The following is a 20285-nucleotide window of genomic DNA, read 5'->3' as shown; positions in this document are numbered from 1 at the left end:
GTAGTAGTAGTATTTAAGGTTACTAAACATTAGACATTTTGTCTTCGTGTAGCGGCGGTCGTATACCTTGTTGCGGCATCAGCGACACTGCGTCATTGCAACGTGTGTCTTCTCTAACATTTCTCTCATCTTTGACCGAAACTTATCGGTGACAAGAAAGTATGTTGCAGCTATTGAGAACTTTGTACGTCAATGTTCATTTATGGGACTGAACTAAATAAATAACGTAATGTAAACAATCACTACAAAGGGAGCGAGGTATTTGAAAACTTGCCAACAGCATTCGACAAATCATTCACACTCAATAACATTGAAATATTATTTATTATTTCATACTGGTAGCTAAAAGAGAGCAGAAAACGATTTTTATGAAGAAGTTTTGAAAAACCTGAGACTGAACGTCACATAGTTTTCATATGCTATAATGAGTCATTATATAGGCGATCGTCAGAAATTTAAGGGGGAACCAAATAAAAAGAAGCCGTATGGAAAAAGAGTAAATAAACTGTTTATTATTTCAAAGGTAATCACCATAACTTAATACATTATCCGTCTGCGAGACAAGACGGCCAATGTCTTCATGGAAAAATGTTTGCAGTTGCCTACGGAACCGTGTCTGCACACAGGCGTGTGTACCTTTTCGTCCGAAGCAAATCGACGGCCGTGAATGTCTTTCTCCAGGCCTCCAAAAGAGTGGTAATCACTTGGGGAGAGATCGATGATGTATGGGCAATGTGTAAACGGCTTGGTCAGGGGAACTTCAGCAGTATACTCCAAACAGCCTCGGCGACATGTGGGCGGGCAGAAGCTTCGCTGGCAAGTCCTTATACATCCGACAAACCGTCCCGATCCCTCACCAAGCGATTACCATAGTTTAGGAGTCCTGGAAAAAACATTCGTGGCCGTCGATTTGGTTCGGAAGAAGAGGTGCATGTCTGAGTTCAATCACAGTTCCGCAGGCAACCGCAAACATTCTTCCCTGAAGGTACTGTCTTCTCTGGCAGTATATTAACGGTTATTATGATTACTTTTTAAGTAGTGAACAGCTTCCATACCTTTTTTTCGATCTGGCTCGTTTTCATTTTGCTGCCTCTTTATACATTTTTGTTACCTAACAGCATACCTAAGTAATCTTTATTTACCTGTTACTTTAAAACTTTAGCAGATGGCTCTGAGCACTATGGGACTTAACATCTATGGTCATCAGTCCCCTAGAACTTAGAACTACTTAAACCTAACTAACCTAAGGACAGCACACAACACCCAGTCATCATGAGGCAGAGAAAATCCCTGACCCCGCCGGGAATCGAACCCGGGAAAACTTTAGCGTTTTATTTGAATATCTTATTGTGTATTACGACTGAGATACAGCGCTGTGTGTGTGTGTGTGTGTGTGTGTGTGTGTGTGTGTGTGTGTGTGTGTGTGTGTGTGTGCGGCGCGCGCAAATTTACCTCTGACACATAGGAGGTGAATCCAGAATTTTGGTAGAAAATCTATTTAGTGGGGGACAACATCATTCCTGACAGTCGCTTATGTACTGCCTTGTGCGGTTCATGTTAACTACGGAAAGGCTAGTTCTATTTCAATTAGTATCAAAAAGATAGATGTATATCAAGTACATGCAAGTAAAGTTGCCAATGGGAGTCATGTACAAATAACTCAGTCGGTCGAGCATTTGCCCGCGAAACGAAAAGATTCCGGAAGGAAGGAAGTTTGAGTTTAACGTCCCGTCGACATCTAGATCATTAGAAACGGAGCAAAAGCTCGGACTGCGTCGAAGATGGGGAAGGAAGTGGGCCGTGCCCTTTTCAAAGGAACCGTCCAAGCATTTGCTTGGAACGATTTCGGGAAATCACGGAAAACCTAAATCTGTATGTCCGGAAGCGGGACTGAACCGTCGTCGCCCCCTCCTCCCCTCCCACCGTCAAACATTCTTAATTGGCAGGAAGTTATTGTCAACAAGCTTATCCCAAGCACTGACGTACAAGTGAAAAATCACCTCTCTTGGGCGGAAAATGCGCGCAAATTAGTGCAAATGCAATGAATACCACTGACTTACGCTCCTGACGTTGGCAAGTTTCGAAAACATTTGAATGCGAGAGCTGAACGAAACTACAGGCAAGCGTGTGGGCGTCGGGCCTACTCACCCAGAAGAGGAACCAGCCGTTCACCCTGATGAGCCTGGTAACGCACCAGCGCGTGTGCACGGCGCGCATGGCGGCCGAGGCACTGCGCCGGCGATGATCGCCGGAGCAAGGCCGAGCCGCCGAGCTGCTGTTCGCGACCGGCCTTTTTTGTCTCCCCTTTCGCGACGAGGTGAGCCGTCATAGAAAACCGCCCGCTGTGCAGTGCCGTGCCGTGGTTCAGCGACCGGCGCGACGCAGCAGCAGCAGTGGCGCGCGCAAGAACATGCCACAAGTGGCGCGTCAGCGGTCGGCAAATTGGCGACAATAGGGACGGCCGGGACCGTCGCCAAGGCGCTCGTTACCCGCAATTAGGAGCACTTGCCGCGGCCCTGTCCTCTCACACTACCCACCCCTTCACATCTGCTTGCACCCTCGGCCAGCAGCTGGCGGCTGTCCACTCAGACTTCTATCCTCACCATTAAAACGTAAAGCATTCAGGCAGTTTCGGAGAGGGGTTTGTAGTGTCTCTCACTACGTGGTAACCAGAGACGGTCAACATTAATAAAAAAAATTAGCTTCGCTAATCGTTAATCCGTTACTAAAAAAGGTAACTGCGTTACTTTACAGGAGATTTATCCAAAGTTAAAGTTAAAAATTAACTCATAATACACTGAAGCACCAAAGAAACTGGTATAGACATGCGTATTCAAATACAGAGATATGTAAATAGGCAGAAATCGGCGCTGCGGTAGGCAACGCCTAACTAAGACAACAAGTTAGTGTCTGGCGCAAGTTGTTAGATCGGTTACTATTGCTACAATGGGAGGTGATCAACATTTAAGTCAGTTTGCATGTGATGTTAAAGTCGGCGCACGAGCGATGAGACACAGCATCTCCGAGGTAGCGATGAAGTGGGGATTTTCCCGTACGACCATTTCCGCGGCAGGAAACTGGTAAAACATCAAATCTCCGACATTACTGCGGCCGGAAAAGGATCCAAGGACCCTGTAAGGACGAGACCAAAGACGACTGAAGAGAATCGTTCAACGTGACAGAAGTGCAACCCTTCCGCGAACAGCTCCAGAGCTGTCCCATCAACAAGTGTCAGCGTGGAAACATTCAATGAAACATCACTAATACAAGCTTTCGGAGCCGAATGCCCACTCATGTACCTTTGATGACTGCACGACACAAAGCTTTACGCCTCGCCTGGGCCCGTCAACACCGACATTGGCCTGTTGATGACTGGAAACATGTTGCCTGGTCGAACGAGTCTCGTTTCAAATTGCATCGAGCGGATAGACGTGTACTTGTATGGAGACAACCTCACGAATCCATGGACCCTGCATGTCAGCAGGGGACTGTTCAAGCTGGTCGAGGGTCTGTAATGGTGTGGGGCGTGTGCAGTTGGAGTGATATAGAACGCTTGATACGACTCTGACAGCTGACACGTACGTAAGCATTCCGTCTGATCACCTGCATCCATTCATATCCATTGTGCATTCCGACGGACTTGGGCAATTCCAGCAGGACAATGTGACAACTCACAGGTCCAGAATTACTACAGAGTGGCTCCGGAAACACTCTCCTGAGTTTAAACACTTCCGCTGGCCACCAAACTCCCGTGGCAGTAACATTATTTAGCATGTCTGGGATGTCTTGCAACGTACTGTTGAGAAGAGGTTTCCACGCCCTCGTACTCTTACGGGTTTATGGACGGCCCTACAGGATTAATGGTGTCAGTTCCATCTAGAACTACTTCAGACATTAGTCGAGTCCATGATAAGTCGTGTTGCGGCACTTCTGCGTGCTAACGGGGGTACTACATGATATTAGGCAGGTGTACCAGTTTCTTTGGCTCTCCAGTGTACTAAATTTCATGTGTGTGTAGTGAAATCAGAAGTGAATCAAATGTATTACACTTGCTCGAATAAAAATGTTTTGGTTCAGGAAGTTAATGTAGGACATCGAAGATACATTAAAAGTGTTTACTATACATTAGTCCACACTAGCTTGAGACACATCGCTGCCATGGCAAAAAGACTCTCAGTGCTTCTCTGTTGCATTCTTTTAACCGGATTACTGCTACAAAGCCAGTAGCTATCGATATCTCAGTGTCAAAGATTGATTTTTCTTTTTGGTTTTCCTCGACCGTCCCTCTTTCACTGTTTCTTCAAACTGCACATAACTAGCGGTTCATGTGCTTTTTCTTAAGTGTTGTTTCAGATTGTTAAGGCCGTAAGTGTTAGCCCTAACTGCTGATTTTTTAGGCAAGTACTGTTTACTATCGAAAAGTACTAATTAGTTCTGCCGATCTGGTTACAAAATTAACGTAACCATTTTAACACTGCCACTGATTTTCATCACTTGGGGAGCTAAAATCTGATTCTATGTTTTAGTTTCCATAGTCAATCCACCAACAAAAAGAAATACTTAACACGAACTCAGTAAAGGAACAACAATAAACAACGAACACCTATAGTTATTTTCACTCGCACTAGGTTTCTTAGATCAACTGCCCGCGCCCCGGCGCAGCCACACACCTACACGATCCGAACTTGTCAGAACATAATTTCCGTAGTCATCGCGGCGTCATTTTCGTCGTAAATAGTAGCTACCTGATTAATGATAAACGAACTCAAAGAAAGTTAAAGAAAATTAACTTAAACGTTAATCCATTACTCGAAAAGTTAACTTTGTTAATTCACGATTAACGGATAGATGGTCTTGTGCTCAGCTATGAAGGTAACCCCTCTTCCGCCAACAAAATTTTGGATTTTGTCAGGGATATTTTCTCCGTAATTTGATAATAGACCCGTGTTGTCCAGAAGCTCTATGGTGAGTAATAACGTTATTACGATTTATTCGCTTTGTTATCCCTGGGTAATGGAATGTAATCGAACTAAATCAGATAATGGTAAGGGAATTAGATCAGGGAATGAGACGCCAAAAGTGATACATGAGTTTTGCTATTTGGGCGCAGCAAAATACCTGATGGCCGAAGGGTGGAAGATATAAAACGCAGACAGGCAATAGCAACGAAAGCATTTCTGAAAAAGAGGAATTGATTAACATAGAATACAGATTTAAGTGTTAGAAAATCTTTTCTGAAGGTATTCGTTCGGAGTGTAGCCTTGTATAAAAGTTGAATGTGGACAACTTATACGAGAAGAGATTACAAGATTTTGAGACGTGGTGATGTAAAAGAATGCTGAATATTAGATGGGCGCATCGAATAACAAATAAGGAGGTACTGTATCAAAGTGGGGAGAAAAGAATTTTATGCCGCAACTGGACTAAAAGAAGAGATCAGTTGATCGAGGAATTGTCAATTTGGTAACGGAATGAAGTGTGTGTGTGTGACAGAGAGAGAGAGAGAGAGAGAGAGAGAGAGAGAGAGAGAGAGAGAGAGAGAGAGAGAGAGGGGGGGGGGGAGGGAGGGGGTTTAAAAATTGTAGAGCGAGGCCATGCCTTGAATTCAATAAGCAGGTTAAAATGGATAATGGATGTAGGTTGTGTTACTTATGCAGATACGAAGAGGCTTGTACAGACTATCAAGGAGAGTTCCATTAAACCAGTCTTCGGACTGAAGACAACAATAACAACAAAAACAGTATCCCTCTTTTGTTTCTGCGAAGATACATGATCTTCTCCATTACTTTTCAAGAATAATTTTATGTATTATTTTTTACAGGATTGCTTGAAAGTGAGTGCAGCCCGGAAACTAGTAGCAGGAACGGAAGTTAGATAAATAAATAAATAAAAGAAAAACAGATAGCTGTGGAAAGTCTACATCCATAACAAATCTATGAAAATACTTAACAACAGTGAAAAATACGGTAATAATGTGAAACGAAACACGTACACTTTTATCAAAGTGTGTTCAATCAGTTCCCTCAGTACGTAAAACTGTTCCTTTACAGGTACTGTTCATAATGTCGTCCTACATGACCAGGGTATAACGCGCACCAACGCGTCATCGACTGCCTTACGTCTTCAAGTACCCAGGAGTTTCCACGGCTGCGACAATCCCAGAAGCCATAACTTTGTCACTATCGATGAAATCTCGTAAACTATGCTCTACACAAGCCATCTGAAAATGTAGTCGGTTGATGACATCTGTAGTGATCGAGTTAGCCATGGAACGGGACCACCGTGGTCAATCCATTGTTGTTCACATTGCACAGCAATGTGGTTCCTGCTTGCTGTTAAGTGCAGTGTGCCGGCGCTTTGGCTTGCTGAAACCGCCGGTGTGCGGATATTTTCATTGTAGTACCGACACAAAGACGAAAGGAGGTAAGAAATCAAATGAAATGCAGTTTCTCTGTGAAGAGCCACTGGAGACCACAGATGGCTTGTACCAAAATGCTCAGAAATCCTCTAGAACATTCAAAATTTTGTGGGTGGAGTTCCGTTTCACCCTGTTGTAGGGCAGGGCTGAAGACAGGGAAGAAAGCATATCGACACACAACGTCGCTACAGGCGAGGCTCCACAAGTGTCAGCGTAGGAGGGCATCACCGCTGGTTTCGGCTGTACGGTAGTAACATTAAGGCAAAATAGATGGGGTCGAGTTCTGACCGAAAAACCTTACAGCTTAACGATCCCATATGGCACGGAATTCGTTGACTGTGGGAGGTATATCGGCTAGCTAAGATTTACCTTGCAATGCTTTTAAAGGGACACATTTTTTGTCACGTGTGTTGTTTTCAAAAGGGAATAAGGGCGCTGCTGAAGAACAACGAAAGTTGTTAGTAAATAATTCCAATGCTGAGAAGAAAAACTTGAAATGCCCAATCTACCGGGGGGGGGGGGGCGTTCAATAAGTAAGGCAACACTTTTTTCTCGGCCAATTTCTGTTAAAAAATGCGGAACTTCTTGTGATACATCGTGGAATATTCCCGCTTCAGCACCTACAGTTTCATGAACTTGCGATGGGTGGGAGCGCTATACATAGCTTTCAAAATGGCGTTTGTAACGGAGATGCGTTACAACTAGAGAGCTGTCATTGGGTTTCTTTTGGCGAAAAAAGAGCACTGCAGATACTCACAAGCGCTTGCAAAATGTCTACGGACGTGGCCGTGAAAAAAAGTATGGTGAGTCGTTGGGCAACAGGGTTGCGCAAATCTGCCCGATCTTCCACCTACCGGCCGGCGGATCACAGCTGTGACTCCTGCAATGTTGCAATTTGCGGACACACTCATTCGAGGTGATCGACGGATCAGAATCCTCGCTGCTCAGGTGGACGTCTCTTTTGGTAATGCTGATACTCTTGTCCGCCAATTAGTGTACTCAAAGGTGTCTGCCTGCAAGGTTCCTCGCCGCCTAACAGAACACTATCAAGAGCAGCAAAATTGCTTGCGCGTTACGAGGCTGATCGTGATAATTTTTGTCGAACACGATCACGAGCGATGAAACATGGGTTCAGAGCTTTGAACCGGAAGCAAATTCGGGAATCCATGGAGTGGCGCCATACCACCTATCCTCCGAATAAAAGATTCAAGGCCCCATCCTCAGCCAGTAAACTTATGGCGGCGGTCTTCTGAGTCTTTGAAGGGATTGTTCTGTTCGATGTCCTCCCTCATGGTACAACGATTAACTTCGGAGTGTATTGGGCTACACTCTCCATGATACCGCAATGCCTCATAGAAATCTGCGCACCCGAAAGGAGCTCACAAAACTTCACTGGAATGTTCTTCCTCATCCACCCTACAGCCCCGGTCTCTCACCTTCCGACTTCTATCTGTTAGGTCCAATAACGGATTCACTCCGCAGGAAGCAGTACGTGGATGATGCGAAAGTTACTGGTGCAGCAAGACGCTAGCTCATACAGGCCCTCTCAGTTAGGTGGCGTAAGACTGTCACGTTGAACGAAGTTTATGTTGAAAAATAGGGTTTTGTAGACAAAAAAAGAGAGAACAATATGATGTTTTAGAATCTTGAATAAAACGAACATGCTTTCAGAAAAAAGTGTTGCATTACTTATTGAACGCCCCTCGCAAATGAACACCATACCCAGGGAGAAAATTGCAGAACCCCAGGGAAGACATACACTACTGCGGTACACTTTGCTGCTACGCCTGCTGAGAAGGTCGCGTTGTGAGCATACGCGATCACTTAGGGTCACTGTTGCTAAGCGTCGGGTGCAGTCCTGTCGGCCTGCAGCACGCACATAACAGCTGATGCCTGTCATCTGTGTCATACACACACTATCAACACTCCAATATACTGAAAAGCAGCAGCCAGATAATGAAATTAAATAACCACGTAAGTTTCCCCGCTAATGTTCCGACTGTCTTGATGTAATAACTAACACCCACAAAAAATTCCCTGAGATTAACATTAAATGGCTGTTCAGAAAATAGCTTACGTTTTAGAATAATAATAATAATAAAACGAAATGAAACTTTTTCATTAGTTACAGTTTATAGACATATACTTCAGCTACTTTTCAAGAAAATATCCCTTTAAATTAAGTCACTTCTCATAATGGTACAACAGCTGTGATAATGGTATTATATTGCCACATAATGTTGCCGCCTGAACCTGCATACAGTTTCTAGCGATCGTTGAAGTGCTGTGTTGCGAGCCAGGTCTTCATGTGTAGAAACACGTTAAAATCGCTCGGAGATAGATCCGATAGATGACCAAAATGTTCATTTGCGAAACCGTCCAAGATCCGTCGAGTTTGAATGGTTCTGTGAGATTGTGCATTGTTGTAAAAGAAAAAAAAAATCTTGGAGCGCAACTTCCCTGGACGCTTGTTTTGTACTGCCCTTCTTAATTTCTTCACGGTGTCACAATATATCTCACTATTCAGTATTTCACCGCGTTCAAGAAAATACACCAGAATCACGCCATTTCCGTCCCTAAAAACATTCACTATAATTTTTCTTGTAAAATAATGTTTGCAAACAGTACCTTAATTTCGTGAGAGAACTCGCGTGGCTCCACGCCGTTTCCATACACCGTACAAAGATACCGATAAATAACTGGTATCAGTATATTGACGAAAAATAAGCCTAATTGCTGGTCGTACTTCACAACTCGCGGCATTTTCTGCTGCAGTGCACATTTTAAACATTCACAGTAAACAAAGCAGGGGCAATCAAACGATCACAACTATATGCCTAATGATTCAGTAGACACTCCGACACCAAGATAGGGACGCTAACTCCATCCTCCTAGGTACAATAGCTAAACGTTGCGTTACATTCTGAACAGCACTCCGAGAATCATTGTTTTTAAAATATATGATCGAAAGACGTTTTGGTTGAAACACTGAAGAGCAAAGTATTATGCATTGTAAATGTGGTACTTAAGTGAAATAATTTAACTGGCCTGTTCAACTGCTGTTTCTTACGCTGACGTGCATTATTTATGATTAATAAATGTCACTAACGTAATTTAGTAACGTGAGATGGATAGCATAAGAAATCCATCACTACATAAAAGTGTTGATCTCGACCTCTGCAGCCGTCGTGAACGGAGCACAAAATGTGAGCGCCATTCCTCTCCACTGTTGGCAACATCCTGTGGGCAGACGGGAGCTCTACGACTTTCACGCAGCACTAGTCATCACAACACACTCTATGCTTCGCTGGGTCTTCCACTGTCCATTCCTCACAACCAGTTCTGAAAGCGACATAAAACGTCTGCTCTTAGTAGTACTAATGGTAACACATCACCCTACGGAAAAAGGTAGTCACAAACGACAATTCTATCGACAATTTTACCGCGAAAATCAAAGGCGACTGCTTCACGAATGGAATGAACGAAAACTCACCTCCGAAAGCAAAAGGCAACTACGAAGCCAGGTGCAAATGAACACTGTACACTAATCGCGTTTCATTCACAACTTCGTCATGAAGACTATTGCACACTGCTGTCTGTATCCGGGGGAAAACAGGGCGGGAACTGCACACAGCGTTCATTGGTCGGGAAGCACGAGATCGAAAGCTGGCAACTGGTTCGCAGCTGTCCCCCCCCCCCCCTCCCCCCTCCTACCCTTTCCAGGGCCGGCCTGGCAAGGGATCCCCACTGTTAAATGTTAGGGGATGGTAAATAAAAGAGCGGGGGGTCAGGAGGGGGGGGGGGTGACGGCATTCGACAGCAGCCAGCAGACGGTGGGGTAAGTAATTGGAAATGGAGGGGAAAGACAGAAGAATAGTAAATCAGCGACTAATGGTTCGGCCTTAAGTGGAATATTGCAGGAATTCTAGAACAACAGCTCGAAACGAACTTGCGTTGTTTTAAAGGGCTTTCACACTCAAAGCTGAAAAATAATCGTGAAGGGCAGATGTCTATTCCCAGTTATGACACAATTGAAAGTTTAAAGATGGGACTGTGCGTACACAAGATATGGAGGAGCGGATAGTGAGACGAACCCTAGTACAAGCTCCAGGCATGTGGCCCACCAACATGGTGTAGGCCAAAGTACGGCTTTGTGTAGCCTGCACAGCAGCCGCTACTATCCATATCACCTGTAACCTGTGCAAGGATTATCAGCAGCGGATTTCCGTCCATGGAACAATTTTGTCGATGGTTTTTACATCAGATCATCACAATTACGGGATTTCTGTCTTCAGTCCTCTTTACGATGACGCAACCTTTATCAGGACTGGTATCACCAATCTGCAGAGTCGTCATCTGTGGGCTACAGACAATCCTCTTGGAATGGTTGAGGCGTCTCACCAGCATCGTTAGCATCAATGCGTGGGCAAGAATTCTTGGCGACCACAAACTTGACCGCTTATTATTCCACAAAGTCTCGACGGAGGAAAGTACCTGGGCTTCCTGTGGAATACTCAGCCTGGGCTGCTTCAGAATGTGCCTTTGGCAAATACGACACGTTACGTGGTTCCCGAGGCCCATGAGAAAGACAGATCGTGGCGCGTACGTCACGTAGGCGGGCCCGACTCGCTCGCTCAGCTCAGCACACAAACTACGCTTCTGCGCCTGTTAACTCGCAATTGCATGTTTATCTGCATCTTCTGCTGTGAATCCGCTATTATGGAGTCTTATTGTTTATTAGAACTACAACGATCGAAAGTCCATATGCCTACTAATAATTTGTTACGGCTGTACTGGGTATAATAAAATTTTATCGGTTGGATGAGGCACGACGTTTTGTATGAAATAAGGGCTGTTAAGCAGCAGAGACTAAATGCTATAAATGAACATTCATACCATTTATGCTGAGCATAGATCTTACATTACAACTACTGCACAGTCGTGTATTTTGTTGTAGTACTCGTGATCTGTAAGACTCTCTAAAAGCAAATTTCAGTAGACTATGCAATTCTCGTTAGTACGTAAATACGCAGTTACGAGTTAACATGATTAGAAACGCGTTTCGTCTGCTGAGCTGAGGGAGCAAGATAGCTCAGACCTACCCTCGTGACGTACGAACGCGCCGCGGCCTGTCTTTCTCGTAGGCCTCGTGTGGCTCCTGAAGGACGGAGCACCACTCCACTTCCGCATTAGTTCGCCGACACCGAAACACCTTCCCCGTACCTTAGATAGGACGTGGAGGTCCTGCAGCATGGGCTGCTAGATCATCGGATTTAAACCGCTTGGATTTTTATCTCCGAGGGTATCTGAAAAGCGTTGTGTAGGCTTAACTACTTCCTGATGTGCAGACCCTTCAACAGCGTGTTAACGATACAAGCTAAATACAAGAAATCTAGTACAGCATGAAAATTAGGCAAGCAGTTTCCATATTAATTTAGAATCGTTGTTCCGTTCAGATGCCCTACTGTTATCGATGGATTTCGTAGCTCTAACACAAAAAGAGAATTAGGACGGTAACAAGTGGTCTGCATTCCGCCGATTAAGTTTAGTTTGATTCATTAAACCTACTCTAAACTGGGAATACTACTGGTGTTTATTTGTGACAGTCCAATACAGTGATGTCCACTGCATTTGCGTGAACGATGACTACACAAATATAGGAGTGCAAGAGCTGTCCTCTATTTTAACAGATTGGTATTACTTCTTTTCTGTTATACTTACTATACTTCCGATATCTGTCAAACTCCAAGAAGACAAAAACATGGAAACGTCCTCATGTACCAGCTGTTTTGATTCACCAACGATCAAGTGACTTCGTAAATAATATTTTTGGCTCTAATGTACATCGCATACAATGTTGCTAGTTAGAGGGTGGAATACGAAAATTTTACTTTGAAATTCGGGAATATTTACTGTGATGACTGGTTAACTAGGTACACGCAAATGCAGCCTTGCGCATTTACGCAATCAACAGTGATGGTATCGTTTAGGCACAGCATTAGTGGTGACTTATGCAAACTGGTGACGCTGACAAATACTTTGGCGTGAATGTTCAGAGAGCAGTATGACAGACGGATCCCGCTGGGGAAGGGAAATGCCTGACTGCGGTACGCCGGCATAAATTCGAGAAAGTTGAGCTTAATATAAATGATGCCGGGTACAATCATTGTGTATGGGTCTTTTGTCTGAAATTCCTGCGAATTAACATGGCTGAACAAATTTTAAAGGGCTCGGAAAAGTTAACGCCATTGTTTTATCGGCGCAAAAGCAATTCAAACACTCACAGAAGCAAAAAAGGAAAGTGAGGTTAGATGTTCACGCGCCGTTCGATGACAAGATACTACGGGGCGGAGCACAGCGTCGGACTGGAAGAAATAACTCTGCCGCAGCCTTTTGGAAGGAACCAAAGCGATACAGGGAAACCATGAAAAACTTAAATCTGGATTGTCGGTCGGAGATTTGAACTGCCGTTCTCCCGTATGCGACTCAAACCTGCCTCCATTTCTCTTAATCCTTGGGAAGACTTTGTAAGATTGTCGTGTAGGGCGTATAGAACTATTCTCAAAATATGGATAATTTGTTTTCACAAAAGATTGTAAAATCATATTAGTAAGCCTTGCTAATGTTCGTATTCAATGCTGGACAAGACTAAGGGTACTGGAAAGTTTTGCATTACAGCTTTATTTGTATAACTTTTTCGAAGTAATTTCCGCCACATTGAATAAACCTCTCCATCCTTCAACGTCAATCCCTAAACTAGTTCTCCCAAGTTTCTGTAGGAAGTAAGGCACACTCGTTGTCCCAAGCCCTCAGAAGGTCCTCCTTTCAGCTTCGTTTTCACATGCGGGAACAGTGCAAAGTCGCACGGAGCATAGTTTGGACTGTACGGAGGGTGCTCAGGAAGTTTGAGTTCTGTACCCCAAATATTCGATGCATGTTTTGGAGCGGTAAGCTCCAGCGTTGTCGTGATGGAGGACCAGGCTCCCATTCTTGACTTCGGTCACAGATTCTTCAAAAATTGAATGACTTTGGTCAGGCACTGCTCAGTGTACCACTTAGCTATGACTGTCTTCTGTGTGTACAAAACAACCTCCACAATCTCACTCGAATTGGGGGAAAAAAAGGAGGGAGAAGACGAGATATTTTCTTCTTTGTTGATTTTCTGACACCTATGGGTGTGCGGTCAGCTTCAAAGACCCAACTTTGTTTTGAGTCTTAGTCGGCACGTATAATAGTACAGCTAAGTCTCATCATCAGTCACGATGTCATTCACATACTGGAAACGTCTCTTAGAAAATTTTTTAACATGTCCCGGCACCAAATCACACATCGTGTTGTCTGTTCTTCCGTCAGTCTACCCGGCACCCAGAGACAACAAAATGTCTTTACTTGTAAATGATCATGCAAAATAGAACGAATTGCTGGTGCATTTAGCCCTAAGGTATTCTCTATCTGCTTATAACTCACTAGCCTAATGTTCTCCTCGTAACCGTTCATGGTATCCTTCCCGTCTTCTCAGCGTCCTCCAGGGTGAAACTTCCTTTTTGGAATTCTCCGTACCCCGAATATAATTGTACGATGTGGACACACATCACCGAGTGCAAGAGTCATTTCTTCAAAGCATTGGCCTATGTTTAAACCACGCGCGAAGTTGTACCGCAAAACTGTGCGAATCTCACTCCGTGACCACGGTGCCACAGGTAGCATTGCTAACCCTGCTTGTAAACGACTCGCCCACAGGCTTCTCACAGCAGCTACAATACAAGTACGAAGTATTCTTAGAACGCAGCAACGCTCAACCTCCAGCGACTTATTGTTGCGTCGTATTGCAAAACTTCCCTAGCCCACGAGGTGTGATCTCTCAGACCGCGCGAAAATTTTCTAACTCTCTCTGCAAGGCCAGTTGTGGTGGAATGCTTCTATACTCCCCCTACGACGTTTTGTTGTCAGTTGCGTTATCGCCTTCTGTGTTTATTGTTGACACGTGTTATTGATAGGTGTTGCAGTCTCCTAGACCGCGCCTCCTGAACTACGTACCTGTTTTCTTTAGTACGGTACCGTACAGCTCAGAATGTGTTGGTACGGATGTTTCATTTTTAACTTTCCCGAGTTTCATGAAATTGTTAGTCGGTCTATGGAGGAAGGTTTCAGTGATGTAGATCAAGAAATAAATGAAAAAGACGACGACTTTACATTAGCCAGTGATCACTGTTCTGCTATCTAACAAGAGTATCATTCAGAGGGAGAATTTCAGGAAAATTGTGATGGGGATCTGTCTGCTTCTTCAATGAAATACTGAAAGTGTCTGTTAAAATTGAATGTGTTCTGAGTGGTGGTAAAAATGTACGTCCCAGCAATGATTGTCAATTTGACAGACTTTCTTTTTGTACCTATCGGCTAGAATTCTTAAGCGCAAATTTAAACACTGGAATTTAGTTTTATTTGGAAATTTATTAGGTACAAAGATTGTATAATTTTTAAGAATGTAAAATTTAGTACTCTGACAGTCTATTTATGTGTACTATTTAAAAGAACACGCAAAATTATGTGCTTTCGTGTGATAAATAGTAAATTGCTGCAAGTTTTGTTTAGTGCAATAAAATAAACTAGAAGCATTTAAACAACACTAAAATAAATGTAAAAATCAATGTTACATAGCATAAAATTAAAATTTCAAATAATTTTTGCCTTAAATCTAGGTTTGAACATAGGGATCCCACAGAGCCCACATCGTATACATTACAGAAAATTCACCTCGGGAGTTAAGGGCTACCAGGAATGTCATTCATATCAGGACCAAGAGATGGAAAAGAGCCACCGTGGTACAACAACCGAGTTAGAAAACTGCTGCGGAAGCAAAGGGAACTTCACAGCAAACATAAACATAGCCAAAGCCTTCCACACAAACAAAAATTACGCGAAGCGAAATGTAGTGTGAGGAGGGCTATGCGAGAGGCTTTCAATGAATTCGAATGTAAAGTTCTATGTACTGACTTGGCAGAAAATCCTAAGAAATTTTGGTCCTATGTCAAAGCGGTAGGTGGATCAAAACAAAATGTCCAGACACTCTGTGAACAAAATGGTTCTGAAACAGAGGATGACAGACTAAAGGCCGAAATACTAAATGTCTTCTTCCAAAGCTGTTTCACAGAGGAAGACTGCACTGTGCTTCCTTCTCTAGATTGTCGCACAGTTGACAAAATGGTAGATATCGAAATAGACGACAGAGGGATAGAGAAACAATTAAAATCGCTCAAAAGAGGAAAGGCCGCTGGTCCTGATGGGATACCAGTTCGATTTTACACATAGTACGCGAAGGAACTTACCCCCCTTCTTGCAGCGGTGTATCGTATGTCTCTAGAAGAGCGAAGCTTTCCAAAGGATTGGAAAAGGGCACAGGGCATCCCCGTTTTCAAGAAGGGACGTCGAACAGATGTCCAGAACTATAGACCTATATCTCTAATGTCGATCAGTTGTAGAATTTTGGAACACGTATTATGTTCGAGTATAATGTCTTTTCTGGAGACTAGAAATCTACTCTGTAGGAATCAGCATGGGTTTCGAAAAAGACGGTCGTGTGAAACCCAGCTCGCGCTATTCGTCCACGAGACTCAGAGGGCCTTAGACACGGGTTCACAGGTAGATGCCGTGTTTCTTGACTGCCGTAAGGCGTTTGACACAGTTCCCCACAGTCGTTTAATGAACAAAGTAAGAGCATACGGAGTATCAGATCAATTGTGTGATTGGACTGAGGAGTTCCTAGATAACAGAACGCAGCATGTCATTCTCAATGGAGAGAAGTCTTCCGAAGTAAGAGTGATTTCAGGTGTGCCGCAGGGGAGTGTCATAGGACCGTTGCTATTCACAATATACATAAATGACCTGGTGGATGACATCGGAAGTTCACTGAGGCTTTTTGCAGATGATGCTGTGGTGTATCGAGAGGTTGCAACATTGGAAAATTGTACTGAAATGCAGGAGGATCTGCAGCGAACTGACGCATGGTGCACGGAATGGCAATTGAATCTCAATGTAGACAAGTGTAATGTGATGCGAATACATAGAAAGATAGGTCCCTTATCATTTAGCTACAAAATAGCAGGTCAGCAACTGGAAGCAGTTAATTCCATAAATTATCTGGGAGTACGGATTAGGAGTGATTTAAAATGGAATGATCATATAAAGTTGATCGTCGGTAAAGCAGATGCCAGACTGCGATTCATTGGAAGAATCGTAAGGAAATGCAATCCGACAACAAAGGAAGTAGGTTACAGTACGCTTGTTCGCCCACTGCTTGAATACTGCTCAGCAGTGTGGGATCCGCACCAGATAGGGTTGATAGAAGAGATAGAGAAGATCCAACGGAGAGCAGCGCGCTTCGTTATAGGATCATTTAGCAATCGCGAAAGCGTTACGGAGATGATAAACTCCAGTGGAAGACTCTGCAGGAGATACGCTCAGTAGCTCGGTACGGGCTTTTGTTAAAGCTCCGAGAAGATACCTTCACCGAAGAGTCAAGCAGTATATTGCTCCCTCCTACGTATATCTCGCGAAGAGACCATGAGGATAAAATCAGAGAGATTAGAGCCCACACAGAAGCATACCGACAATCCTTCTTTCCAAGTACAATACGAGACTGGAATAGAAGGGAGAACCGATAGAGGTACTTAGGGTACCCTCCGCCACACACCGTCAGGTGGCTTGCGGAGTATGGATGTAGATGTAGAAGTTATGACTGTGAGATTTTAAGCTGTCATCAGGTTATGTTACTATACTTCATGTTTTTATCATATGTAACCCAGTCGATCACTTGGACAACTAAAATTAAATTTAAAACACTTCTTTCGCGCAACATTCGCGATCGAAAAAGGTTTGTCACATAGCTAACTGGCACTATGCAGCGCCGCTTATGTAAAGTCGGCAACTGGTGCATAAATGTATAGCATGCGGCGTAAGGACGACTACTACATTTTAGCATATTGTCGGCGGGGATCCAAGCAAGGGTTATTGTTTTCATCTTACTATAATGGACGTAAGATGAAAACAATAATCCTTGCTTGGATCACCACCGGCTTCTTACTATAATGGACGTTAGCATGGAGAGCTGCATCAACCACTCTCTGGATTGAAGACCACAACAACAACATAATGGACTTTGTAACTGATTCCGGGAACCTAACGATAGTGGTCTGAAAGGACATGAAATCGTTCTAGTTTCGTAGCCACTGTTGCGCAAGAAAGTGAGTCATTCGGGCATGGCTACGCAATTTGCAACAAGTCAGTCAAGGTCCGTAACCGAGCAGAACCACGCTGTATCACACAGCTGTAATTTCGCTAGCCCATGTTTCGTAGCAGACAGAATTGCGTGCCTAAGTGTAACGAAGCCGTTTGTGAGAAGATGAAATTAAACTGAAGAAAATGTGGCAGTGGGATAGGTAATTTATTTATTATTTATTGGTAACAGCTTCGGGCAATGGCCCCTACAACCGATTATCATATTCTGACACATGAGGCAAAATGAAATCGTGGTTACTTTACACATAAGAGAAGAATAAAGTGATATTGTTAAAATATTTGTACACATTGTTTTCATGAATATAAGGATACTGAACATAGTCGTTCAAAATTAAGCTTCCATTAACAAATTAAGGAACCGAACAGGTGATAAGCACATACTATCATTAAAGGTCCCTTTTACAATGTATAACGAATTTATAAACACATTTACAGGTTTTATAGTTCAAAGAATTTGGAACTAATCGGAATGGGAAGTAATCAACAATTTTGAGTTCCTCAGAGTATTTTACTCCTACGTTTTTTATATATATTACACACACACACACACACAACACACACACACACACACACACACACACACACACACACACACACACACACACACACCAATAAAAATATAAGTTATCCTCTTCGTCTGTACAGGAACCACAATTAAGAGAGAGTGTTAATTGTAACAAGAGTTTCGTCTGGTTGGTAGCCATGTGGCTTGCTCTGAATCTATTAATGGTGACAATTTCCTTCCGCTAAAGAAGAGAATTACAAAACCATAGGGAATGGGATTTGTTCTGTTGGAGAGCTCAGTGCCACTTGCTTTGAAGTTAAAGTGCTCATTACATAACGATAACGATTCTTCCTTTGCGTAAACTGCAAACTGTCAACAGTACTGACGGTATGGAATGGATATTACACTGGATCGGGGAGATGCTCATCGTTTTTGGCAAGCTGTTAATCGAGCTGATTATCCCTTATAACCACAAGGTACAGTGTTCACTGGAAACAGATCGATTTATGGAGATCTTCCGAACTCGTCTGACGCCTTAGGGTGTCCTGAGGTAGACAGTTTGAATATTTCCCCTAATCTGCTTGTGCAAGAGACAATAGAACATGCAAGGAATAGGTACGTATCAGGACTATGTCGATTTTTAGCTCTGTTGCATGTTGTGAGATAGCAAATAACGCCGTTTGGAGTCTGAATTCGGATTTTCATATGAATATTGTTAACAGTAGAAGAAAAATTCGTTTAGCATACAAAAATTATGTAACAAAACAAAAAAATTATCTGAAAGAACTCAAATATCCGTCGTTATAATTAATATAAAAACTGTTCATTCAAAGTAGCTAAATGAATGAAGGTAGTGTTTTCGGAAAATAATTATTGAAGAACAAACCACCAGTCCTTATCCTACACTCCATGTTTCACGTCCAGTGTTATGACAGCACATTAAATCCAGTTACTGTAGCTTATACCCAACGACCATACACTGAAAGCGTCTCCTCACTACATTTCAAATGTGATAACTAATTTTATGCACATCCCTTAGTCTGTGTCCTTCTATTTTACTTTTGGCTACTCTCCCTTGCATAACGTACCCGCTGACTTCGCTGCAAGTCCGATGAGAACGTTTATGCATTTGCACATTACGTTATGATGCGTTTCAATCACAGTATCACGGAGAACCTACCCATCTGTTGGCCGGGAAGGAAGGCTGTCCATCAATCTGAAAACTAGTTTGCGCGCGGAAGAGCTTTCCTATGTCTGGTTATACTGGACATAGCATGCACTTGTCTTCCTCCGATCTGTGAGCTGGCTTGTCTACCTATCCGTAGTGGAATCTAGAGCTCAGCGCGAAATCTATCGCAAGAATGGGCGCCGCGATCCAGGAAATTAGGTACACCTTTGACTTGCCTTTAATAAGAAGGATTTGTTGCGGCTTATTGGCAACTGGCCTTTTTTTATTACGCACAAAGCATTTCCTTGGATGAACGAAGTTCTATATGATAAGACTCATAAGTTGGGCATTGCTGTCCCTCCGCCCACAACACAAATTACGGAAGGGCCCTAAAATTGCAAGTTACGGCGTTCCATCAACGAAACCAAAGCGAAGTTCTAGATTAATATTTTATTCTGAAAACGCGAACTAAGGAAGAAATACAAAACATGGATTTTCCCGTCATGTTATGTTGATCAATTTCACAGTATAAAGAAAGCAACGCGTATCACATCAGCTGGCATCTGCCTTGGAGAATGGCGACTGTCACGTGTGTGAGGAGCGTAGCATTACAGATAAAAAGTGAAAAAAATCTTTAGAGGATGGTGATTGTTCAAAAATAAGGGAATTTGTTTCTATTTTTCATTTATTCACCTACATGAATATTATGCCCTTCAGAATAGACCCAAGTGTATATTCTACACTTGTGTTAGGGCCTTTTCCAATCCACGATACACTTCTAGAGCTCGATCTAACTATCTTGGCGAATAGTTTTTAATCTCATCTATGCTTGTAAAACGACGACCCTCTAACGTTATCTTTACTTCTGGCAACAGAAAAGGCCCATGGGTACATGTCTG

General features: G+C 43.2%; 1 protein-coding gene across 4 annotated transcripts in view; it reads right to left on the bottom strand.

Annotated features, from left to right (window-relative positions):
• LOC126276727 (regulator of G-protein signaling loco) overlaps positions 1-20285 on the bottom strand; it is a 236652-nt gene that overhangs the window by 142111 nt on the left and 74256 nt on the right. The window contains exon 1 of one of the 4 annotated variants that reach the window (XM_049977300.1): positions 2149-2421. The exons of the other annotated variants lie outside the window; for them this stretch is intronic. Coding sequence (XP_049833257.1) covers positions 2149-2217 — 69 coding nt within the window. The 5' untranslated portion in view covers positions 2218-2421. Of the gene's footprint in view, positions 1-2148; positions 2422-20285 lie in introns of those variants that run through there. 4 annotated transcript variants of the gene reach the window in all.

This window comes from Schistocerca gregaria, chromosome 1 (genome assembly GCF_023897955.1).
Source record: "Schistocerca gregaria isolate iqSchGreg1 chromosome 1, iqSchGreg1.2, whole genome shotgun sequence".
NCBI classification, from domain to species: Eukaryota; Metazoa; Arthropoda; class Insecta; order Orthoptera; family Acrididae; genus Schistocerca; species Schistocerca gregaria.
This window is presented reverse-complemented; position numbering and strand designations above follow the sequence as displayed.